General features: G+C 39.8%; 2 protein-coding genes across 4 annotated transcripts in view; one reads left to right on the forward strand and one right to left on the reverse strand.

The window, feature by feature from the left end:
• Nucleotides 1-2202: 2202 nt before the first annotated feature.
• On the forward strand, nucleotides 2203-19018 carry LOC124062151. 3 transcript variants are annotated; one of them, XR_006843871.1, is made up of 7 exons: nucleotides 2203-2486; nucleotides 3043-3157; nucleotides 9054-9156; nucleotides 12792-12985; nucleotides 15570-15699; nucleotides 16569-16658; nucleotides 18958-19018. XR_006843871.1 is itself a non-coding variant. In XM_046394698.1 (3 exons), exons 1-3 carry the CDS (start codon nucleotides 2352-2354, stop codon nucleotides 4340-4342), a joined length of 696 nt encoding a protein of 231 aa, XP_046250654.1. In that variant the 5' UTR covers nucleotides 2217-2351; the 3' UTR covers nucleotides 4343-5220. The 3 variants fall into 3 exon arrangements, 1 of the variants encoding a protein (XP_046250654.1); XR_006843872.1 differs by lacking the exon at nucleotides 12792-12985; XM_046394698.1 differs by lacking the exons at nucleotides 9054-9156; nucleotides 12792-12985; nucleotides 15570-15699; nucleotides 16569-16658; nucleotides 18958-19018 and adding an exon at nucleotides 3897-5220 and having other exon boundaries at nucleotides 2217-2486.
• si:dkey-246g23.2 (solute carrier family 66 member 2) overlaps nucleotides 16245-23278 on the reverse strand; it is a 58302-nt gene continuing 51268 nt past the window's right edge. The window contains exon 5 of the mRNA XM_046394694.1: nucleotides 16245-19053. Within this exon, the coding sequence (XP_046250650.1) occupies nucleotides 18891-19053 (163 nt within the window). The 3' untranslated portion in view covers nucleotides 16245-18890. The remainder of the gene's footprint in view (nucleotides 19054-23278) is intronic.

The raw sequence follows: 23278 nt of genomic DNA on the forward strand, positions 1-23278 counted from the left end.
GCACGCGCACACACGCACTCGTGCAGCAGAAAGCACCAAGATAGCTGCAGCCCTGTCAGTGCTAATAGCAAGCCTCAGTCTGGCAGATTAAGAGTTTAATCCCTCAAAGGCAAGAGGGGCTGAGATGAGATCGTAGCAGCCGGCGTGTGCTGCGGTCTGATGAGCAGTGGTGCGAGGCGCGTGCAGGAGAAGAGAAATGAGTCACTCAGCTATTTAAAAACAAACACTTTCACAACGATGGCCCTCTAAAGGTCCCACCAGATGGTCCTGTCCAACTTTTCCTCCCCGTCACCTCAAACAAACCCAATTTCGCCCCAGGGTTCAACAAAGTATTCTGATTCTGAAAACTGCATCTGCATCATCTCCTCTGACTTGCCAGTATCTCTTCTCTACATGATTCTTACTGCTCTCCCCTGCTGAAATTTGTTTGATCTCAGCACAAGGAAGTTTTGATCAGGTTAATTGCTCTCTCAGCGGACGGTGTGAATAGACAGATTAACGCTTGGTGCCCAGGATGGAATAGAGAGCGAGCCTAGAAGAGAAAGCATAAAAGGGACTGGATCAGCATAATGGCATAGAGAAGGTGAGGGGTGAGGAAAGGCATTTGATGGGGAAAAGAGGAAAAAGGCGGAGAAGGGAGGGAACCATCTTTTAGAGGGAAGGAAAAGAGTGGTGGGAACACAGTAGTGGAAGAGGACAGGTTGATGAAACACTGGACTGATGTGGGAAGACAGCATCCACATCAGGTCTGTTTCAATTAGTGTCTCCTGAAAACAAGGTTCATATGATCTAAGATGATGTTGTTCTCTTTTCATATGAATTAAACATCCAAACACTGTTGAGTTGTTCCCATAAACTGTCTTGAAGACATAAACAAATCCCTTGATTTACATGAGACTCATCTCGTTCACAGTCAGGCAAATCCACTACAGCACAAATACACACACTCACGCACAGGGTATTAGAGGCCGGACAAATGAGGACTCACAGGAACAGTGACATATACACAATTTGCCCTGATGTGGCTGTACTTGAGTTACATGCTTACAAAAACATGCTAACATGCTGACACTAATAATGCAAGCATATCAATCTTTAGCAGGTATTATGTTTGCCATGTTCATCATTTTAGCATGCTAACATTTGCTAATTAGCATGAAAACTTATGCTCTGAAGAACATGAATGCATGCACAAAATGTCATGGCGGTTAATCATATGTTATCTGAGAAGTCTCAGTCTGGACCAAATGACTGGAGTGGTGGACCGACTGACCGACAGACTCACACAGCATTGCATGACTAAAAATAAAAAGCAAGGGAAATGTTATCGCTCACCATTTTCTTTGCTTAAGCAATAGGTGTAATTTAAGCATTTAGGCTTTCATAGTTAATCGCAAAACCACTTCATGATTCAGATTCACTTAGGCGAGTCAGCTGACAGCTTTCCTCACACACTCAACACGTTACTGCATGTTACATTCTGTGGTCTTATTTAATTGTTGCACTCTGCCAAGTAGACTGGCACGCAGCTGCACTGGAGGAACAGTATAGATTTCTCAGTATAGTATGCTCTTCTGTGGTATCCCTGTTATGGAAAATTTCACAGTTGATAAATCTTTTATATCCCTATATGGTCTGAGGTGCCTGCTGCGAGACAAAAAGATCCAAGCTGTATTCCCGATTCTCATACATCTGTTTACATGAAGGCCCGTGACTCATGTAGAATAAAACCGTTCTGGGCAGAACACTTAAATCACCACATCAACACAACACAACACAACACAACACACTCTGCTTTGTGCAAAACAGGCCAGTCCCCAGCCTCCCTCCACAGAGAGTGAAGAAAATGACAAACAAATAACTTCTCCCTTCACTGTCCTTCTTTGCTTACTCATGTTGTCAAAGTTAAAGGTGTACACTTGTAGGCAGTGACAGGTTGAGAGTTTACATAAATCACCTGATGGAACACAGCCATTTGTTCTTGTAAATCTGTTTCCCTTGAGTTTTCAGACTGAACTGTAGAGTGTATGAAGACAATATTAGCATACAAAATTTAGGCTAAAGAAACCCCTGCAATTTCTTTTAGTATATCTACCTTTTACTGCACACTGATCTATCTGTGATAAGGCAATGTGGCTGATAGTATTGGCCTACTGATAGATCATTCTGTCTAGAGTGGGAGCTCTCAGTGATGCACTTAAGTGTTTCAAAAAGACACACCTTTTTATGGTGATGACATCAACCACACCAAGGAAAACTTGTGATTCAGCCACTGTCTTCATTTACCTTTCTACTGAGAAGAGTATCTCGTTGGTTGTCAACAAAAATTACTATTCTAATCTTCCTCTACCATGGTTGTACATCCTAAACAACTATACCTAATTCTTCTTGGTTTTTTTGTGCTCTGTGTGCTTGTCAATTTGTTTGTGGAAGAGAAGGCTACAGAGGAGAGTAGGAAGCAGAGAGAGGTGCTGTGCATGCAACAGGTGAGAAATGGACGGTATTGTTTTCACAGATATTGTAAACAATATTGAATAGAATAGAATGGAATAGAATAGAAACTTTATTGGCATTAAACTTCCTTACTTATATGCTGAATTAGATTAAATATCTGTGAAACACAGTATAAAAAAATACATTTTGATAAACTTATAAAAATAACAGTATAAATCAAATATGTTCCACAGGATTTTACATGTAGTTGGTTTACTTTAATTATATGATGTAGAAACCAAGGTATGTTTCAATGTCGTACTATATAGACGATAGGTCATACTATCACACACAATTTACATATCTGTTGTTTTTAATGTGTGCCATGATATATATATATTATATTTTGCCTACAATGTTGAAATATGTGTAGGTCTGTAAAGTTTCGGTAGTAAAGGTGGAGGTAAAGCCTCTGTATTATTTCAGTGTAAATGGAAAGTGAAAGCAACAATGAGTTATTATTTCCTGCTTCAGGTTCTGTGTAATTTGTAATTTGAGCCAGCTTATCTACATCATATTTTCATTCCTCTGTGTGCCCAACCTCAACAGAACCTCTATCAGGCTTACACTCAGGCTCTGGATGTCGTAGCAGGACACTTGGCCTGTGGTCTGAATGTGCTCTTACAATATATCACACACTTCCTGTGGGCTGCTGGAATCAAAGGTAGGGAAAATTCATCACTTCATTCTTTTGAAAATAATATGTATTATGTAAAGTATTATGTAAAATATATCTACATGTATTAATATATACATGAGCATGTCTACACTTGTGTGCACATATTCGCCTGAGGCCCCATAACTAGTTAAACTGGCCATGGCCAACAGGGTGTTTTGGTACTTATGTGAAAAAAAAACAAAAACAAAACCCTAGCATAGCATAGAGAGTATCAGGACACTGATGCATTTTGTTGCAACAACATCAAACATAAAGGTAAAAGTTAGCATTTTCGTCTCAATGAAACATCACTGTTCATTACAAAACAGTAAGTACAAAACCGAAACCAAAAGAAAACACCACTTTCCTTATACTCTGTGATTGCTTTAAAAATTAATCTTAATTTACAATGTAACCACTTTTTCAGCAAACTTTCTATTCGTACTTTTTCGTTACCTTGGTTACCTAGTTTTTTAAGTACATTTTCCAAAAAAACACAACCACGAGAATCAGACCATTTGTAAACTCTGCCAAGGTCACTCTCAGTACACCGTTCAGCCCAAAGCTGGGACCATATACAGTCACTACGTACATTTTTTTTATTATGACATTATCCTTTGAAACCAAGATATTTGGCTTAGTGTTAGATTTGATTTCACTAAAATTTAAAGTGTCCTGCAACAAGTTTTAAGAAACGAATTTCAAATGAAGGATAGTTTTAAGGGCATCTCTCATGTTTCCACAGTTAGCCTTCCTGTCAACGCAGTGACGCCAGAAGGTGTCATCTTTGCTGCTCAGTGGATTCTCCTGCCTCTCATTTGCTATAGGATGATCACCAGTGCTTTGTTGTTGGTTACCTTATTTCTGAAGTGGCTGTGGTGGCTGTTGAAAGTGGGAGTAGCTTTGGCCTGTTTTGAACTAATCCTAAATGGCTTCAGTGTGGGCATGAAAGTCACAGCATTTAGACTGTTGTGCCTAGTGTGTGTCTGCATCCTGGACATCATCCTGAGGAAGGACCTGACCAAGTCTGCTAGACTTGTCCATCTGGAAGAGTGTGTGAAGCTCTTAGAAAATCAAAACAGAGAGCTGAAACAATGGAGAAGAAGATGTGTTTTTTTGTCCTGTTGTCTGATTGTTCTTTTATGTTTTTGCAGTTTTTATAGTTTAGAGCGTTTATACTATCACATCTAATTCAAAGACCTTATCAGTACTATTTTCTTTGTGGTGTTTTTTGGAAGTTAATAGTGTTGATAGATAGATAGATACTTTATTGATCCTGAGGGAAATTCAAGACGAAAAACACATTATTTGGAAAAAAACGGACGGAGCTACTGAAAAGCGTGTGTGTGTTGGGGGCAATAGGTAAAGCAGTGCTTTTTTCATTTGAAACTACTGCTTATATGATATTTGTAAAGTACTTGCTGGTAAATTCTGAACATTTGTGATTATAGATGTGATTATGTTGTTAGCACTGAACAACTGCTGCTCCACTCATGGAAACTGTTGATGCTGATTTTTGATTTTTTCACTCTTAATTATTCCTTATGTCCGTGTTGGCCATAAAGGGACCCCTTTCTTTTGTGTTTTCATTAGAAGTGACGCAGGGCAAAATTCCGAATCAGATTTTCATATTAACTTTGGAACATTTTTTTGCTCAAAATGAGGACTACTAAATCATGTTCATTGGAAGTGCATCAGGAGGGGATCTGTTAACGGCCAGTACGAAGTATGAACAGGAGGAAGGATTATACTGTAGTATGCAGCTCCTGTTTCCATGTTCCTGGGCATCTGACTATGGTTTCAGGGCAGAACTGAAAACATGTGAACTTAACTTTTAATGATGTCATGCTACTGCAATAAAAAGTGATACTCTACAGGTGTTGAGATGGAAATCAGTAGTTTTTCGCTTTTGCGTTTGTGTGTGTCCACAATTACATTCATGAGTTCAACCTTTTTGGAGGCAGCAAGGGAAAGCACTGATGAAAGTACTGTGCAAGGTTAATGTCGGACATTTTAGCAACAGCCATATTTGTCTTGGCCCATAATTAATGAACTTCTGCACTGAATCAACCATTCACAAAATAAATAAACAATAAATAAATAAATAAAAAAAAATAGTTGCTTCAAGAATCTTTTGATCAGACTCAATGGCACTGGAGGAAATCAGCAGTCGTGGATCAGCAGTTAGGGTGTCGGACCCGTGACCGGTGGGTCGCTGGTTCGATTCCCCGTACTGGTGTCCATGGCTGAGGTACCCTTGAGCAAGGTACCTAACCCCCACTGCTTCCCGGGCGCTGCACGCGGTCGCCCACTGCCCCGGGTTTGTTGTGTGTGTGCACGTCACTTGGGTGGGTTAAATGCAGAGCACGAATTTCGTTGTTCCCTCCAATGACAAAATATGTCACTTTCTTTCTTTCTTCTTTTTCTTTCTTTCAAATCCTGAGTTTGCAAAATGATCTAATACTGATATTTTAATCTGCTGGTAATAAGCTGGTTAGCCATTGCTGTGTTCAAAGTGGATAACGTTGGACAAGAGGATGGAGCTACAGTGGGAGCATTCTGATAAATAATCATTAGTGACCTTAGTCTATAATGAGGAGTGATATCTGGTTTGGGTGCTGTTAGTGTAAATATATTCAAAGCTGCTCACCCTTCAGTGGCCTAAATCAGTCCAAACGAGCCAGTGTTGTATATACTGCTCAGGGTGAAATAATTCATATTCAAAGCAGGTTCACAGCTTATCAGCAAGGCTCCCTACTGACTTCAAAATCCCTTCCAGCATAAAAGGAATCCTATACAGCAGGCTGCAGACAACCAGGTGGGCAGCACTGACTGCTGTCTCAGTCTTCTCAGTTTATATATTTCTGTCATTAATTTGAATTCTTTCCTTTCATCTTGATTTGATCCCATCTATTTCAAGATTCAAGTTTTAAATATGTATATCCCTATTCTTCTGGGTGTGGCCCATACCATGCCCAAACATTTAAACTCATTAAAATAATTTGTTTTGTGAAAGGATTCAGAGCTTCTGCTGATATGAACTGCAGAGTGGTGCTGACTGGCCTACATCAATCCTCTTCAAGAAATAAATGGAAATAAAATTAGCAACCCATCCTCTCCACTCTGCCTCTTTTTCCATCTCAGGGGTCAGGTATCTTTAAGAAGACTCGGCCCAAACTATTAAGCAACCACTGGAAAAACGCTCCAACGCTCAATTTGTGTCTCCGCATTTGGCTGAAAGCTTTGCTGCTGCATTTCATAAGAGCCTAAAGATGTGAGTCGCTCTTTACTGAAGCACTTAGCTGCCATCACCCAAAACAGGAGATGTAAAAATAAATAAACATGAAAGGCTGCTGAACTTTGCTCAGCGAGATAAATCATGTCATTCTGTAGATTCTTCAGCTAAAGAAACCAAAGCTGAGACAATACTCTTGACCCGTTGGATCGTCAAATGTTGGATCAGTATTAAATACAGTTACTGATAAATTCCAGATTGCTAAGATCCTACAAAAACACGAGAGGGACTGTGAAATCCATTTTATTTTTTTCATGAAAGGGCCATACATGTGATTTCTGTCCAAAAAGTTTCTGTCAGTGCCTTTAATCTGAGAACTGTCTATCAAAACCACTAGATGAAATGCCCTTCACTGGACGTTTGACCAGAGGTTACAGTGAGTATTTTTCCTCACCAGTGCCTTGATTTGATCCTGGAAGGCTCTTTTCTTTAAGGAGACAAAGGAAACAGTAGCCTGACAGCTGGAAAAAACAATCCTTGCTGACTCTCATTACACTCTCAAGTTCCCACTCAGGTATGCTTCTCTACTCTATCACGTTACAGGTAACTGAATACACAGTATCATGCCTTGGGATCAAAATAGAGCTCTTGATAGAGTGATAATATCACTGGCAAGGAGAAGAACTTAATCTAGCCAAGTGATCAGCAGTGGCCACCTACTCGTCAGCATTACCTTAATTACGCAGGTATTGATTCTCTTGATTGAAGGGGTTGCATTTGTTGGTTTCACAACTCTGCACTGCTACAATTCTCTTCTTACTTAGTATTCCCATGCACTTGATCTCCTCTGCTTGTGAGTGTGTGCGTATGTGCGTGTCCAGGTATATGTGTGTATTGTGTTGATTAGGGGTGTGCAGCTCTCTCTCTCACTTTGGTATGTGTGTATATATATGCAGTCAACAATACAGATGAGATGGCAACAATATGATAGACCATCATGCGATTCAGTTTTAATTAAAATGTATGTTTAAAGAAATTCACTTCTTCTGCCACATAAACAATTGTAAACATGGGCAGTGATGCAGTGAATAATATTTTAGCCATTCCTTAGTGTTGAAGCACAAAGGTCAGGATTCTGTACATAAATCCAACAATTCATTCTAGTATCTTTGTTGGTCCTCTTCACATGAGGGCCCTGTATACTCCCCCTCCCCCATCTGGTCCGACTCCCTGCCATTCCTAAGCGGGGTGAAGTTTTCACTAAAATCCAATTGATGTGGTATTGTTTAACTCAGTTCATGGGTTAGTGTCACTTTCTGATTTTGGTATTTTATAACGCTGTATGGAGACAGCAGTGTTACTTGCTCTGTGGTGAATGCTCCTGTCATGGTTTCAGGAGGTCTAATGAGGAAGTGCGAGGGGGCTTTTTCTTTTTGAAAGGAAGATGCGTCATCAATGCCAAAATGAACAGTCATCTGTCCAGTCACAGCCTGGGGGGGTATGGATGGACCTTGCCATTGATGACCCAAGCTGATGACAGCCTTTCACACAAAAAAAAAAACAGAAAAAAAGACACTATTATTTACTGTAAACAACTCATTGAGAATTACTAAAACCAAAGTCAACCACTGACTACTGGCACACAGGACATTGTCAATGCCATAGCACATCGTTGAATGATAAATCAAAGGCCCACAGAAGAAGGGAACACATGTATTTTACTTCACTTTATTTAACGTTTGAATTACTTTTATTTAGGCATATTAAATTAAAATATAAAAAATCTTCTTCACTAGAGTGTACATTAAGTGTGCTGCAAAAATCATTTTTTGACTGCCATATTAACATATTATTTGCATTGCAATTTTGGTTGTATCTGTGGATCTTTGTGAATCCTTGTAATCAAATCGCTGAACCTTGTAGTATTTCTTCAATGCATATCGGTTCATCTTCACACCGTGTGTATCTAAGACTGATTTGTTTGAAGTTTTATCTGTTTTTAATAAGGACGTACAGCGTGAAATGTCCACCCATAAACATGCCTCTGGCTACTCATGTTACGATAACATATCAAGATGCTAGCCAGTGGCTGTGGTGCGTGCCGCTGTGTGTTGCCAGTGGTGTGTTTGCAGTTTTTCCTGTTTAATCTGAGCAGCCTGGTGTGTGAGAGTCGGCTGCCCTCGTTGTTAATCAGAGCATCCCCTCTAAACATGTCAGCATGCTATAATGCATGTTGAGTGGTCATTTTTTACCCCAGATGCCCCAGGGTTTCTGGGTGGTGAGGGAATATAGCAATGCTGTCACAGCCAGAGGTACACAGGCAATCAGTCTCTTTGACTGATGTAGAAACAGAGAAGAAGAAGAAGTGAGGTGTGAGGCCTACGGTGGAGCATATGCCCACGGCTGTTCAGTCTGAGGGTGATCACACACGCTGACCTGTTTCTTCTCACTCATTCAGTGCTTCAGTCACAACTGAAATGAATTAGCTGGCCTGCAGTCTGCCTCACCGTGACACCACTGACTCGGCCATCATGTCATTTACCTTATCAGCCTGTCCCTCTCCTGCTGCCCATTTCTCTTCCATTTGCTCTGACACAATGCATAAAAACCAAAGCAGGTACTTTGCAAACCACGTCTCTCTAACACTCCTGTGCTTTTATTTGACAGTGTTTAACGCCTACATCCTATCATGCTGCAACAATGATGAAGCGAGTGAGTCATCAGGAACACCAACGCCACCAGTATCACCATTATCATCTTCATCATGAAGGTGATGATGCACAGTTACACTCACTGCTGTCATGTATACCTATAAACACTCTTGTGATTTTCAGGAGCGATGTGTAACATTACTTTTAAAGGAAAAGGAAGGGAGAAAATAATCCCACAGAAAGAGCTTGGAGTTTGTTTTTCTCATATTTTGAAGGTTTGGCAGCCTCGTAGCTTGTGTGCTTATTGCTCATTTGGACTCAACCTGGACTGATTGTTGCTTGTTAGTCTGGGACACAGGTGGGTTGGGTTACACCAGAAACAACTGGAGCCTCAGTAGGGTGACTAAAAGCCTCTGAAGGGGGGTTGTGAAGGATATGAAAAGCAATGAAAGTTACAACTCCAGCTGAACATCAAGTATACTGTGAGAACTACAAAATTAAGAGCTTGCAGATTGAACCTCATGGAACGCCACAGCTGCTCAGTGTTCAGCATGATTTATCAGACTGTAGCTTCTCTCAATAGATGGCAGAAAGCAGTGAATACAAAATACCTTTTGAAAACACAGGAAAAGAGGAAAATGTCAGAAAAGAGGCACAATTTATGTCTAACTGCAGCAATTGCTGCTGCGCTGAACAAAGGAACACAGCAAGCTGTGCTTAATATTTAAAGTGTCTTCTGGACAAAACTGAGATGACAGAGTAGTTACACTGATTTAAATTTAAATTATGGACTTTGTTGTCTATATGTCCACAGATATTTAACAAAAGGCAAATATGTGTTTGGACGGGGGAGAGTGTCAGTGTGCCTGGAGCATGAGAATAATGTTAACGGGCCTTTCTGATCCTCTAATGCCAAAAAGAATCTGATGTGAAACACGAATAAGGTTAATAGGCTAGTAACAGATTTTATAAATCCTGTTATTGCTCTTGTCTTGCGTCAGGTTGGTGGCTAATCATACTCCAAGTTATGGAACTACAGTTCCCAAAATTTTAGGGCTTTCAGGGTTGTAAATCCTTTTTTATCCAATATTTATCTACATTTTTGAACATTACGTTTTAAATTGCCAAAATGTAAGAAACATTACTGACTTAGCTGGAGCAGTCAGCCTGGCTCTGTGCGGAGGTCATAAAATCCACCTCCCAGCACCTCTTAAGCTCACTAATTAAAATATTATATTTTGTTTGTTTAACTCAAATCAGAAAAGTTAAAAATTTGCAGTTTGCAACAGGGTTAGGCTAAGATATAGTCTCTATTCTAAGCTTATCTAAGTATCTGTGTAGGTTATTTAAAGGTGAGTGTGATAATGGATTTTCCATCCACACACACATACACACAGGCCCTCAGAGTTGACTAAGTGACGGTGTGTATGTTCATGCCTTCGTGCATGTGCGGGCATGTGTGTCTGCCAGCTAAAGGATGCATCCACATCTATACATCCTCATCATATCCCTCTCTGCATCCCCCAGCTCCCTCTCCACCCTCACTCCCATCCTGAGCTCAAACAGCAGCACTGCTTAATTCCCATCCTAGAACATGACATGAGGAGTGGAGTGGAGTGGAGCGAGCAGGGGGAGCTGTGTCAGCCGCGAGCAGAATAATAAGAGGCGGCAGAGGAGGAAAGCAGAAAAGTGTGTGTGTTGGGATGGGGTGGGAGGGACATGAAGCTGACTTTCACTCTGTCATTCTGCACTTTGTTTGTGGATCATCATGTGGATCAGATGCAGCTTTGGACAACAGTTAACCCTTTGCAGCAATACAAGCAATGTTCCGTCAGCACAGGATGCCACTGTCTGAGTGAACTGTATGTAAGGAGGTCCCTCATGATTTGGCTAATCAATAATGTATCATACCTTGCATCTACCACCCTGTTTCTCAATTGATTCAGATAAATGGAGAAATCCAGAAAACCATGAGAGGAAACGAGAGAGCGGAAACAATTGATCCTAGTGACATCTATATTCAGAATCTGCCTGAACAAGCAGGTTATTCCTCTGACGTCTTCCTGAGTTACTGCACTGTATCGGTCGCTCTAAGTACTTATGTGTTTTCATGTGTGGCTTCAAAAGTTTGATGGGGTGTCAGATTCAGAAGTATGGATTTGACATGGCAATTAAAAGAGTAGCTTGACATTTTGGAAAATAGTTTCATTCGCTCTCTGTTCCCAGGGTCCTGTGATTTATAGGGCACACACTGAAAACATGACAAAGGGTCCTATGTTCCCCTGTTGTACATATGTGCTCTCCCAGGGTCCTACGTTCCTCGGGTTTGGGTCAGGTAAAGGACAGTGGCTGTTTCCTTCTTATTTCCAGTCTTTGTGCTAAACTAAACTAACCCACTGCTGGCTCTAGCTAGCTCTAGCTTGAATGTACAGACATCAGAATGGTATTGATTTTCTCAACTAAATCTACGAAGGGCATGTTTAATATTTCATATTCTTCATATTTCACAAAATGTGTCTGCTCTCTTAAAGTGATTTGTCTTCATTTTACTGGACAGTGAAATGAATGCACAAAAGCTCAGCTGAAATATTTGCCTTTTGAGGATGTTTTTTATGTGCGTAACTATGAGGTTCTGTGTTTTTATGCATGACGGTATCTTGCGCAAGTGAAAAGGACAATCATTTTCTCTGTTTGAAGTGTGCTCTTTTGACCTCAGGCAGTGGAAGCTGTTCAAAGCTGGCCAGAGCTGTTTGACTGAAAAGTGTGTGTATGTATGCATGCATGCATGCATGCGTGTGTGTATATCAGAGTGTGATGAAACATGACTTAAATTCCTTAGGGAACCAAAGAAAAGCCTAAAGAAAAAATATACAGCTGTGATCTCACTCAATTCTTGCATCAGTCTTTCTCTTCTTTCTTTATTATCACCTTCTTTTCTCACTTGCTTTCTAGGTTTCCCTTTCTCTCTTTAACAACCTTTCACTCACTGCTTTCACTCCGCTCTTGTTCTCATTTACTCAAATTAGAGTGTACCAACAACAATGAAGGGTGCATATTAAATTACAATTAACCCACAGTCAATGTTTCACTGTTAAGTGGTACAGAGATGCTGTGTGGTGCATCAACATATGGATGGGCAGAGCAGTTCTGGAAGGCAGAAAAGGCCAACTGTTCTCTTTAATTGTCACGCAAGACTCTTAACAAGGGACCACAGTGCTGCAGGCAAGCTAGCTGGTTCACAAGAGAAGAAGGGGAGGACATACTGTAATGCAATGAGTTTAGAAAGAAAAGACAAAAAAAGAAAAGAAAAGAAAAAAGAAAGAAAAGACTGTTTGATGAGTAATGAACTTTCACCAACTTTCTGGTATTTTTTTTTTTACTTTCCATTATTTCTAATTCCTTCATTTTTATTCCCAAAACAAATTAGCTCTTCAATATCTCAAGTTCAATATCTCAAATTAAAACTTGCAGACCACATGCAGTAATTGGCTTATTTGTAATTTTCTGCTTTTCTGTGTGATTTTCTGGAATGCAGTTATCACGATCACGCTAACTTGTGTAGTGTTGTGGTAGTTCAATCTGTAGACTTTTCCTCGTTTCATTTAAGCTGTTATTTTTGAGGATATTATATAAATGATAAACAAGCTGTATGAAAGCCATGTTTGTGTGCCTGTGGAGTTCCTGTCAATGTGCGATTCGCAACTTTTCACTTTGAGGAAGGAGGTATATTTAGTCTTGCCCTCCTCCCCCTCAGATGGTCAAGTTTCTGCCCCAGCGTTTGTCACTCATCATGATGAGCTGTCTACCTTGAACAAGCGTCTATCCTGAGGCAGAAGTAACAGCCGTCCCTAATGAACAACAGAGGAAACAAAGAAATAAACAACAAAAAGAAAAAAAGAACTGATGTTCTTTGCAGTTTTGAACACTTCTTGTCTCCTACATCAAATGGTATGTATCTACTAACGTCACAGAAACTAAGATAAGGTATACTAAGATGTAAGTATAAGTAAAACATAATAATAAACCAAAACTGAACTGAACCCATCGTGCATCAAAATGTTGCAAAATGCAAATTCTGACAACTTTATGCTAAAATTAACCTCCAATCTCAAAAAATTAATTTTTAACAATATTTTGAACTCATGTAAACTATTGCAGTCAGTGGGAAATAGAGCATTTTTATACAGACATCCCTATTCTGTCTTGTTTTGTCTTGATAACTCTGTTTTTGATGCTCATTTGAAAGCTGCCTTCACATGTGTAAATCATAGTGTGAAGCCATCTGTGGTTCCTGACTGGCAGGTAGCACAACAGGCAACAGAATATTTTTCCATCCAGATCAGCAACGTGTGGCACTATAGCTAAAATCGTCATGATAATGAGCTCTGAGGAAATGCCAGTGCAAAACAAACACTCTGAAAGTACACAATATTGACATATGTCTGAACATTTATTCCTGTTTCTTCCGTCACGGAAGTGGCATTCTCTAACTCTTGAAACTGAAGACACCTGGCTGTATTTCACTATTTTGGATGGTTTTTAAACCAAAAAATATACTACAGTTCATAAACAGTAAACTGAAAAAAAAAATATTCAAAACACTTATTGTATATATGAAAAGACAATTCATGGACTGATGTGAGATTCCTGACCTGAAATGTTAGCCCAGTCCACCCCTGGAAGTTGCCAGGGGTGGACTGGTCTGTGAGCCATGTCTACATCCAACCCCTCTCTTTGATTATGCAGGGCTATCAGTGAACAGGCAAAGAGTCACATATCACACGCTTGAAATGATACGCTGAAAGGAACTGGGGATCCATAATAATCAGATGATCAAATGTTTTCCGCTCTCTGAATCACAGGCTTGCTCTGTTATACAGCGAATGCAGCGTTTGCACTTTGTGGCCTTGGCGGTGGCTCGGACGTGGTTCACCAATGAGACTAAATGGAGCTGTATATGTTGTCTCTTCCTGTGTTTAAACTCCTAAAGCTCATCTCTTCATATAGTCAGAGCTTTGCCCGCTATGGCTCAATAGCTCTGTTCAGAAACTTTGTATGTGTGAGTTGAAGAAGATGACAACTTCATCATTGTGTTTGTATCATCTTGTGTGTACCCGTACTTCTTGAAAAGCAATTTTTAGCCACATTTGGGGCATTTTGTGGCATATGCCGTTTGCTGTAATGTGATGAGTTGGATTTTTGCCATCAAATACTGGGAATTTGGAGCTAATAGGGAATGGCAGAAGCAGTAAAAAAACAAAATCATTCAACCCTTCTTTTTAGCATGATGAGAGTCTGAGGCTGTAGAAGAATCAAGAATCAGCTTTTATTGGCAGTATACAGTGTATATTTTTACATACACACACTGACTTTGTCTTCTGCATTTGACCCATCCTTAGGTGAACACACATGCAACACCCAGCAAATTACATGCATTGAAACACACACAGAGGCAGTGGGCAGCATCAACTGCTGCAAGCAAGTGCCTTGCTCAAGGGCATATCAGCCGTGCTTTAAAGCAATCTAACAACAGAATAATCCCCACTACTGCACTCTCACACACAGGAACTCATGCATGTAGTAATCCTCATTGATTTCTGTCTCTTCTATCACCTGGCATTAGGTTTCTTCTAACACAACATTCATCATTGACAGGAAAAACCGAGAAGGCTGCACCTTGAACCTAATAGTGTAGTTTATGAGTGGACTCTACTGGAGCAGACAACACACTTGGCAGATTTTTGCCAAGTGTTGGCATGGGTGGCTGGAAAGTGAGAGGGAAGCACTGCTAAAAACAAAAATGAAGTTCTCTTCTTTTAAGCTGAGTGTTTGAGAGATGTTCTCCTCTCCACTAGCCTGTCAGGGCTTGTGGAGTGATATTTAATAATTCACACTAGGAACAAGAGGTCCATAAAGGCTTGCAATGATACAGCAGGGAAGAGCAGAGGAGCCTGTTTTAAAAAGCTAGATGTGTGGGAGGAAAAAAGTATACTCTCTCCAGCTCTCTCACCCTCTCCTCCTTTCTCTGCCACGTATCTGAAAGCAACACAGACAGTAAGTGAGAAGGCATAGACACAGTGTGTCTGTGTGTGTGTGTGTGTGTGCGTCTGCACACGTGATACAACCATGCAAGCTCTCCATGTGGGCAGACGAGCCACACAGAGGACGGAAGAGTGGAAAAAGTTCAAGGAGTTGTTTACCAGCAGAGAGGAGATGCAGTGGGTATCCCCTGTGATGGTGTGTGTGTGCATATGTGTGTGTGTGTGTGAGTGTAGGTAGGTAACATACTTGGTTACTAAGTCTGCTTTTTGTATTTGTCTGTGTCAAACCGTTCTCCATGTACACAATATGAAAATAGCATGTGGTCAGTACATAGTCAATTCTTAGGGGGGTATTTTTTTAATCTGGGTATTTTTCAATGAAAAACTGAACACACTGAAATTTATAGCACACAAAATAATCTATGCATGACCCATATGGCTATACTCCATCATGACTATACCATTCTCATGACTCTACGTTCTCCCTGCAGAGCCACTGATGATAAAGACTCCTTCGTTCCCTGAGGACATTCTGCTTTCTTTCCTGCTGCTCTAACTCACTGAGCATCACGGTTAGCACAAGCGCAAAGCCACTTTGCTGTGTTCATCACGTCAGTTAAGGTAATGGTATGGTCAATGGAGAACAAGGCCTTGCTGATAGCTTTTCAGTTTAGTCATATTTTAGTTTCCTGCTGCCAGTTGCTTCTCAGTAAAAGACTGTGTGTTGTACTGAGTTAAATTTTTGTGCAATGTAGAGGGACAGTAAAATGTGACTGTTCACTGTTCCCCAGTCTCTAATATACTATACAGACAAAAGTACTGAGAAACACTTTCAGGCTGGGCCCCTTACTTCCAGTTAAGCAAAATCTTGATGCTTCAGCTTAGCAAAGACATTTTGGACAATGCTATGCTTCCAACTTTGTGGCAACCGTTTGGGGAAGGCCCTTTTCTATTCCAGCATGACAGCAAAGTCCATAAAGACATGTTGGATGAGTTTGGTGTGGAAGAACTTGACTGGCCCACACAGAGCCCAGACCTCAACCACATCCAACACCTTTGGGATGAACTAAAACAGACACTGAGAGTCAGACCTTTTTGCCCAACATCAGTGCCTGACCTCACAAATGCTCTACTGCATGAATGGGCAAAAATTCCCACAGAAACACTACAAAATCTTGTGGAAAGCCTTCACAAAAGAGTGGAAGCTGTTATGGTTGCAAAACTGTGTGTGTATGTATGTGTATGTAGAATATGATGTCATTGTTGGTGTAATTGTTTGGTGTCCCAATACTTCTGTCTATATAATGTACTTCAAAAGCCGGTCTGGTCTCATGCCCAGGATGTCATGTGCACACTACTTTCATCCGAGAGACCTGAGTCTGTGTCTCATGTGAAACCAAATGTCACTGGTGTCTCATCTTAAACAAACAGCTGTTTCATGTTAACCGAAAGGCTTTGTAGCAGGAAGTCTGTCTGTCTGTCGCACACAGATGCGTCTGCGCATGCGTCTGCGTCCGCATGTGATGCAGAGGGCGAGTGACAAAGCTGAGGTGTCTGATGACCTGGGATAAGAACATATTGTAAGTACCCCATTAATTTCCCATTTTAGATTTCTTACCCTTTGATCTTGGTTTTGTTTTACCTCATTACTAAACATTTTGCTTCGGTGAAATACTTATTAAGGACATAAATGTTACACTTGTTTCTATTATTGTGATTCCCCAGCACAGTCTCTGTCTTCTTCAGTCATCATGTATTTAATAGTTTTAAACAAGTCCACTGGTTCACCTCAGAAGATGAGGTTTTCTGTCCAAAATGAATTATTTTTCACCTCTCCTGTTGCCTTGTACACCAACACTGTGACAGGAGGAAAGCACAGTAAACGAGATGCTTTTTAGATCTTACTGTGATGTTTTCTCTTCTTTGTACTTTGTCTCTTTATTCTCTTCTCAAGTCATCCTCTCTACTTCCCTCTTTCCTTCTTCTCCCTCAGCATGGTCTCCAGTCCAACTCCTGTGTTGCTCTTTCAAATAAAAGCACTGGAAAATACTTTTAGATTTGGCAAAGAGTCACTAAATTAAGTAAGGCTGAGGAAGGTGCAGAATGCAAGTGTGATTTGCATTTATGAGGAATAAGGAAACAAATGACAGGAAAAAAATGAGAATAATTTCAGTTTCTCTGTTAATGTACAGCCAGGTAAGTCCATTAACAATGATATTTAATGAGCCAACACCTAAAAGGTTCCTTTTCATCAAAGGCATTACAAAGATGAAATATTTTTAAGAAGAAGAGTGCAACAAACTGGTGAATGTGTGAGCAAACAGTTGCTTATCTACACATCCGGCAGATGTGGAGCAACATTAACATTCATTTCATGTTGTACCTCAGACCACCTGATGCATGGAAGTCCAATATTTACTTTCCTTCCAGCTGTTTTTGGTCCCCCATCAACTCTGCTGCTAAATGCTCCACTGTGCTCACCAGCAGGTTGTAAACTCAGTGAGACTGTGCTTTGGGGCTGGGGAGGCACTGTATAAGTGATTGTTAGAGCTTTATTGTTGATGAGAGCTTTGAGACGGAACTAAAACTTTGAAGTTGGGTGGTGCAAAAACAATGAGCTAAAAATGCTAAAACACTTTGTAAAGCTGACAGGAAGTGAGTTAGGTGATAATTTGTAGGTTTGGCACTATGAGCAAAAACCTCCTACATTTCACATGGTCATTTGATCCAGTGTTGTTGTAAAAATACTGATTAGAGCAGCTTCTAGTATTTTTCTATCATATTAAATATTCAAGACAAATGAGCAACCATCAAAGCTAAAGAACAAAATAACATCCTTTGCTATCATTTATTCTAAACTGTCCAGTCAAACATAAACATCATTACAAACATGTAATATGCTTCTTTAAGACAGCATGAGCTTTGATCATATATTAATTAATAGCTGCATCTCCTCCATGGATGTCTGAAAAGAATCTCTCCCAATAAACAAACAACTCTCCACCTTCAATCGGACTTTGTTTCAAATGTTGTTATAGCAAACATGCCTGTTTGAAACCAGTAAGAACAGCAATGACAGAAAGACAAAAAATATAGGACCAAAACTATTTTGAGTTCATATAGACCTACACCGGTTTTACTACAGAAATGAGCTGATGAAGAAACTAGTTTTTCAGGTCCTTTTTCACCAATGTCACTGCTCTGCAGCACATGGAAAGTCAGTCAGTGGGCATTAGGACTGTCCATAGATCACACAATGCACCTCTCAGCAAGCCACAGGGTCTGCCACGGACACAAAGCACTGGTGGACTGAGTTGAACTCCCAAGTCAACAGCATGAATACAAAAAATTAAATATGAGTAGCACTAATGGGAACTAATTTACACATCCATTACATTTACTGTCTGAAAAAAAGTGAATTCATCACAGAAGGAAACTCTTATGTTCTACATTCATGTCAGCTACAGTATGAAAGGAAGGTGCCGATAGGCATGAAACTGCAGTGTTTAAGGCCTCACAGACTGCACAGCTGTCATATACTACATTTGTTATTCCATCCTCATATTGCCAGAATGGACATTTACTGTGATGGAGAGGCCGTTATCACCAACAGTTTCATCAGCTTTTCTTTACATCGCAGCACACTGTGAAGAATAATGAGGAGACAGCCGACGCACGCATGCTAAATATTCTTCTTATTCCTTTTCTCAGCCTTTAAGCTCTTCTTCTTTTCATCACCTTTTTCATCTTTTATATCCACCCATCCCTGTCGCATAGTCTCTCTTTGCAAGTCTTTTTCTTCACAGTCAGATTTACCCACCCCCTCCTCGTCTCTGCTCCTCTTGACTCATCCTCCTCCTCTGTCCTCTCACCCTCCAGCCATCAATTACCTCCCTCAGGGTGAGAGAGGGGATGACACTGTTGCCCTTGGATCTCAAGAGCACTGCCGACATCTGTGCCTGGATTTTTACTTTCCTACAAAGGAAGGTGAAACACACAAACTCACTGCACTGCGTGACATTACAAACGCACAGAGCCCTCGAAGGGTCATGGTGGGATTTTTTCTCTTTTCTAATTTTTCTGCGTTAGCTTGCATTACATTTTGCATTCCACTGCAATACTTTTGTGTTCCCTCACATTTATTTTTGCATTTGTGCAGGTAAACTAGTTTCAGGGAGTTTACAGTAACGAGTGAACTGTTTTTATTTTTAGTTTATTTAGAAATTTATATTAAAAACATTTTTGTAAGCATATGTATGTATCTATAAATGTGTAGATGAAAACTTCTTCATACTTCAGCAGTTACATAAGCACTAACCAAAATGTAACTTTCAGCTACATCACATTCTAATTCTTGTCTTTGCTAAGATATTATGAAAATTTTACAACTGAATTTTACTGTTAGTCCCACTCTTTGGTCAAAGTCTGTTTCCCCTTTGAGTGATTGCAATGAATGCAGAGATTACAGGTTAGGGTTAGGTCTAACATGTTCAGTTCAGTTTAAGGTATTTTATGAAATACAAAATTGACAGGGGCTTTCAGTGCTAACATTAGTAACCGTAGTTTTGTGTGTACCACATATAGTCACATATAGTGACTTTTTCTATTTTATTTTTATTTTATCATAACTTTCTCTAAAATCTCTCAAACTACCATGAAACACCAAATTAGCTCAACAGATGGCAAGGAAATGTTCTAACAAAAACAAAGAACAGCACTAACGATAGGTTTAAACTCCATGTGCAGCTTAAACATGTACACATGTAAATCTAGGCGCACTTGTTTTATTGTGTATATATTATATTTTTTACTTTTTTTCTTTTAAAGAATATTGCATTGAATATTGTAATTCCTGCTGTGCTTGAGCCATTGTACCGAAATTTCGTTTGCGATGAAAATCCAAATGACAAATAAAGAAAGTCTAAGTCTAAGTCTAACTTGTTACTTTAGTTACCCTTTAAAATGGAGGTCAATGTCTGTCAGCAGCAGAAAATCACCAAACCATACTGATTTTACACGATTAAAGGCTTTGTCACCGAGCTTCTTCTAAGAAACAGGTCCAAGGTTTTGATATTCTGTATTCTGCACAGGTTAACATTTGTCAGCTGTAATATTCAGCATCTTCTCATTGTACAAGGAGAATCTTAAAAATCCAAGACGGGTTTAATGAGCTTGTTGTGGATCTACTTTTATTAACAGTGACCAGAGAATTAATGAAAAGGAGCTCTGCAGAATTTGGCGTTGTCTTGGTATGGACATCACACAGATGACCTTTGGTTAAATCCCCATCAGCCACATTCACTGCGATGCTATACTACGATGCCTGAGCTCATTAAGCTAATGTAGTACCATAACATGCAAATGACCCCTGGTTCGATACCCGTCAGTGGTAGTCAGTAATGGTGCATAAACCCTATGGACTATGAAATATCGCAGCTGGTTGTTCTGCTTTCTTCTCCACAAGTAATTGTGGGAGGAAATTGGTTTGCCGCTGATGGCAATGAGGGTTATGACCCATATAATCATCTTCTTCGTCGTCGTGTTTACCATTGTCATCATCATCATCATCATCATCATCATCACTGGCCACTCATGCTTACATCACCTGTTCATTAGATAGTCCAGGGGATAGTGATAGTGCCCAGTGGTACAGGTAACCCTTTTGTACCAGAAGTTCTTTCCATGTAAAAAGACATTATGATGAGCAGAAAATAGCTTCCACCAGAAGATTAATAGTCCAAGGACTGACAATTGAGTCCCAGTGTTCAGTTTAACTGCCAGATTAGAGGTGGCTTAATTTGAATCTAAATTGAGGAGTAAAAAAGAGTGAGGAAGGTGAAAAACTTGTTTTGCAGGGAAAAGAATCACAGTTGATTGAAATGGGAATGCAATGGAGTTGAGGGTATTGACCTCAATCTAATCCTGAGCTAATTGCTGAGGGAATGGAGGAATTGGATGTGTGAGAGCGTGAAAAGGATTGTACAAAAGCTTTTTGGCAGTCCTCTAACCCTAACTGGTGAAAAACTGTGCAAGGGCAGAGGACTTTATGCTATATATGCTGCTGAGGTTTTCACTGAAGCTTTCCTGTCTGCTGCTTTTCCACAGCAGTTTGTCGTAGTGTGGTGAAAACAGCTGGTGTGTGTGAGTGGGTGGGTGAGTAGATGTTTTTATACGAGTGTGCTGGATGCATGACCTTACATGCCAATGAGTGAACAGAGCAGAGGAAGCAGCAGAGTGCTGCTGAGGCAAATGTGAGGCAAAGGGGGATGAGAACTACACACACACACACACACACACACACCTCTGAACCAAAGAACATATGGTCAAACAACACAAAATGCTGGCTACTCTGTTTGAAATTGGGGACCAGCTGTGGTACAATGACAAGGTGGATATTTCACCCTGACACTGCACTCTCCTCTATTAAACTAACTTATGGAGTCATTTAAAGTGGATTAGGAGAGGGGATGTGCACAAAAAGAACGGAGCAACATTTAATGAAAGTTTTTTTCTACATACATAATTTATTTAAACAATGCAACCCTTTCAACAATTATATAATATAATTCGGATAATAATATTATTAACATTAAATAACATTACATAAAAACCTAAAACATACAAATGATTAACAATTAAACATATATATTCCTCCTGCTCCTCCTCAACTTTCATCTGAGTGGAGCAAAACACTACATCCAAAACCACATACTGTTACATACTCAATATGTGTACCCACAATCAACACACACTTCCTCAGCTTTCTGGAAGTGCTGTTCAACATGACATTACTTCCTGATAGCCTACTACATACAAATATACTGTTTTAGCCTACTAAATGGAATGGATTAACTGTTTTACACAATTATGTCCACTAATTCCATCGTAAATACCTTTTAATGAACATGTGCAAATGCTGTATCATATAGGAAAGAGGACAGCAAGGACGCCTGTAATAAGCAGTCATACTGAGTATTTTGTGTATGACCCTGCAAACTCTGAGTCAAGTAATTTCAGCATACTTTATACTTTATTGATCCAATGGGAGATTATGTTTGTTTGTTACAATTAATTAGTATTTTTTTTATTATCGATTAACATTTAGAATTTTTTAAATTAATTAACTTATTAATCCTTTGGTCTATAAAATGTCAGGCAATAGTGAAAAATGGCTATCTTTAAAATCTTCAAAATGCTTATTTATTCTGACCAACGGTACAAAACCCAAAGATATTTAACTTACAATGACATACAACAGAAAGTGGAAACAGTAAATATTTTGCATTTTACTTAATAAATACTTTAAATGATAGTGTTTGCTGAAATTATTTTCTGTTGATGAACTAATCATTTCAACACTGTTTACATTTCACAGTAAAAGTCACACTGCAGACAATATGTATGCATATAGTGAAGTTTAGGGAAACTTGGTTAGAGCAAATAAATTCTTTGATTTTTGTTCATTCATTTTTTTTTCCCGATGCTGTCCACAATTTCAACTGCAATATGTTCAAGGCTGGGGAAATATTGTTATTGTTATTATTGGTTTTCTGTGATGTCTTGATCTCTTTTTTTCTGTTAGGTGGAATGAATGAAATTTCCAAAGTAACAGTAAAATCAGAGAAAAGTATATTCAAGCCAGTGTTGTACACTTTTTCTATGAGAAACATTGTTATCGGCACCGTTCTTAGAGCAAACCCTGCTGAGGTGATTTTCTGTTCAAACTGACTTGTCTCCACAGCAGCCTGCACAGACTTCTTCTGTCATCCTCCCTCCCCGGAGTTCAGTCTTTGTCATTCCTTATCTGTTTACTGGCCGGCTGGCATGTCGTCTGGCTCCACTGCAGCGACAGCAGCTAATGTCACCATTCCACGTAACATGACACTTGCTGTGCTGTGCTGTGCTCTCCGTCATGACAGACAGCATGTGAACACCCACACGTATACACAAAGAAGTCAATATCAGTACGTGCAGAGTGTATGGCTCAAAGTCGCACAAACTCCAAACTGAAAAAACGGCAAAAATTCCTAGAAAGAAGAACCTGTTCCTCTCACAGAACTAATGATTCCAAAATAAACCTGAGTCAGAACAAGATGGTGTAAAAAGAGCTATCTGGCCATCTGCGATCTTGATCTTCAGATGGAGAAATGTCAGTGAAAGCAAAGGAAAACATGGACTCCACAGGGGAGCGGTTGGTGAA

The sequence above is a fragment of the Scatophagus argus genome, chromosome 7 (assembly GCF_020382885.2).
Source record: "Scatophagus argus isolate fScaArg1 chromosome 7, fScaArg1.pri, whole genome shotgun sequence".
NCBI classification, from domain to species: Eukaryota; Metazoa; Chordata; class Actinopteri; family Scatophagidae; genus Scatophagus; species Scatophagus argus.